Source organism: Mustelus asterias, chromosome 26 (genome assembly GCF_964213995.1).
Source record: "Mustelus asterias chromosome 26, sMusAst1.hap1.1, whole genome shotgun sequence".
Lineage (NCBI taxonomy): Eukaryota > Metazoa > Chordata > Chondrichthyes > Carcharhiniformes > Triakidae > Mustelus > Mustelus asterias.
In genome coordinates, this window is record NC_135826.1 from 44962063 (window position 1) to 44963869 (window position 1807).

Below are 1807 nucleotides of genomic sequence, written 5' to 3' on the forward strand. Positions count from 1 at the left end.
TGTTCAGCAGTCGGGGGGTGGGGGGGGGGGGGGGGGGGGTTCATGTCCCACAGTGGCAATGTCTCAACTCTGAACAGGATTCTGGATGAGTATCGGCACATTTCGAGCAGTTCCTGTTTCTCAGTCAATTCCAACGCTCTCCCTCCCTCCCTTCCCCCACCCCATCCTTTACTTTGGGAATTTCTGGGGTTATCCGTGCCTGTCAATGACCGGGCTGGCCTTTCTTCCACAGCTCGGGTGGTTCAGAAGAAAATGATCTCGGTGCTGGAGTCGTCTTGCGTGCTGGGTGGAGGCGGCTGCTGTGTCACTGCGGTAACGGGCACACTCTGGGGCTGCGGGTTTCCACTCGGTATCGAGGTGCTGACCACATTCTGTGGCTCATGCGGAATGTCCGCGGGGGCGGAGGATTCTAGGGAGGCAAAACAAAGTTTTGATTAAATCAACTTAATTGCTTGCAGCATTTCCCGAATAAAAATAAGCTTTTTTAATGCAAAAGCCGATACTTAAAATGGTGGAAGTTAAAGTTTATTTATTAGTGTCACAAGTAAGGCTTACATTAACACTGCAATGAAGTTACTGTGAAAGCCCCGTAGTCGCCACACGCCTGCGCCTGTTTGGGTACGGAGAGGGAGAATTTAGCACGGCCAATGCACCCTAACCAGCACGTCTTTCGGGCTGTGGGAGGAAACCGGGGCACCCGGAGGAAACTCACACAGACACAGGGAGAATGTCCAAACTCCACACAGACAGTGACCCAAGCCGGAAATCAAACCCGGGTCCCTGGTGCTGTGAGGCAGCAGTGCTAACCACTGTGCCACCGTGCTGCCCCAACCCCACTGATTCATACTGACACCAAGTCCAGTTACCCACTTAAACTTCCCAAGCGGATTCATCAACTCTTTAGTGACCATTTGTCCTGTGAAAGCAGACATGAAATTAAGGAAAGGCAATAAGTGGAAGCACAAAATAGAAAGTTGTTGAAAATCCACATCTAAAACAGATGAGGGCAAATTTTATCGGAGGGTCATGAGTCTTTGGAACTCTCTTCCTGCAAAGAGGAAAGAAGCAGAATTTTTGAATAGCTGTACGGTAGAGGGTGATAGATTCTTGGTAAGCAAAGGTGTGATCAGGGGTAGGGAGGCATGTAGAGTTGAGGGCACTATCAGATCAGGCTTGATTACATAGCGGAGATGGCTTGAGGGGCTGAAGGACCTACTCCTTATACATAACACACTTTGTCAGACCTACGGTGGCACTTGCAAAGGTTCAGTGTTTTTCTAGAAAATAATGTTCACATTTAAGATATAAATATCACTCTGGTTCATGGAAATGTTATTAACTGCTTCACAACAGATAATTTCCAGGTTATGGACAGCTTTCTGTCAATACAGCAGCTATTTTGCACGTAGTCGGTGACAGTAAGGAGGTTAATTGAGGGCAGGTTGTTGATCAGGACAATGGGAAGAGTAAGAAGTCTCACAACACCAGGTTAAAGTCAATAGGTTTATCTGGAATCACAAGCTTTCGTGATCAGGTGATGAAGGAGCAGCGCTCCAAAAGCTCATGATTCCAAATAAACCTGTTGGACTTCAATCTGGTGTAGTGAGACTTCTTACTGTACCCACATCAGGACAGTGGGAAGCAGACTCCTCTTGATACACTGCTGAGGAGAGAGAAAGAGAGAGAAAGAGAGAGAGAGAGAAAGAGAGAGAGAGAAGAGAGAGAGAGAAAGAGAGAGAGAGAAAGAGAGAGAGAGAAAGAGAGAGAGAGAAAGAGAGAGAGAAAGAGAGAGAGAAAAGAGAGAGAG

At 47.5% G+C, this 1807-nt stretch overlaps 1 protein-coding gene across 1 annotated transcript in view; it reads right to left on the minus strand.

The window, feature by feature from the left end:
* Positions 1-242: 242 nt before the first annotated feature.
* The window catches only part of LOC144479714 (rho guanine nucleotide exchange factor 18-like), a 230273-nt gene continuing 228708 nt past the window's right edge, over positions 243-1807 (minus strand). Inside the window, exon 28 of the mRNA XM_078198744.1 lies at positions 243-409. Within this exon, the coding sequence (XP_078054870.1) occupies positions 243-409 (167 nt within the window). The remainder of the gene's footprint in view (positions 410-1807) is intronic.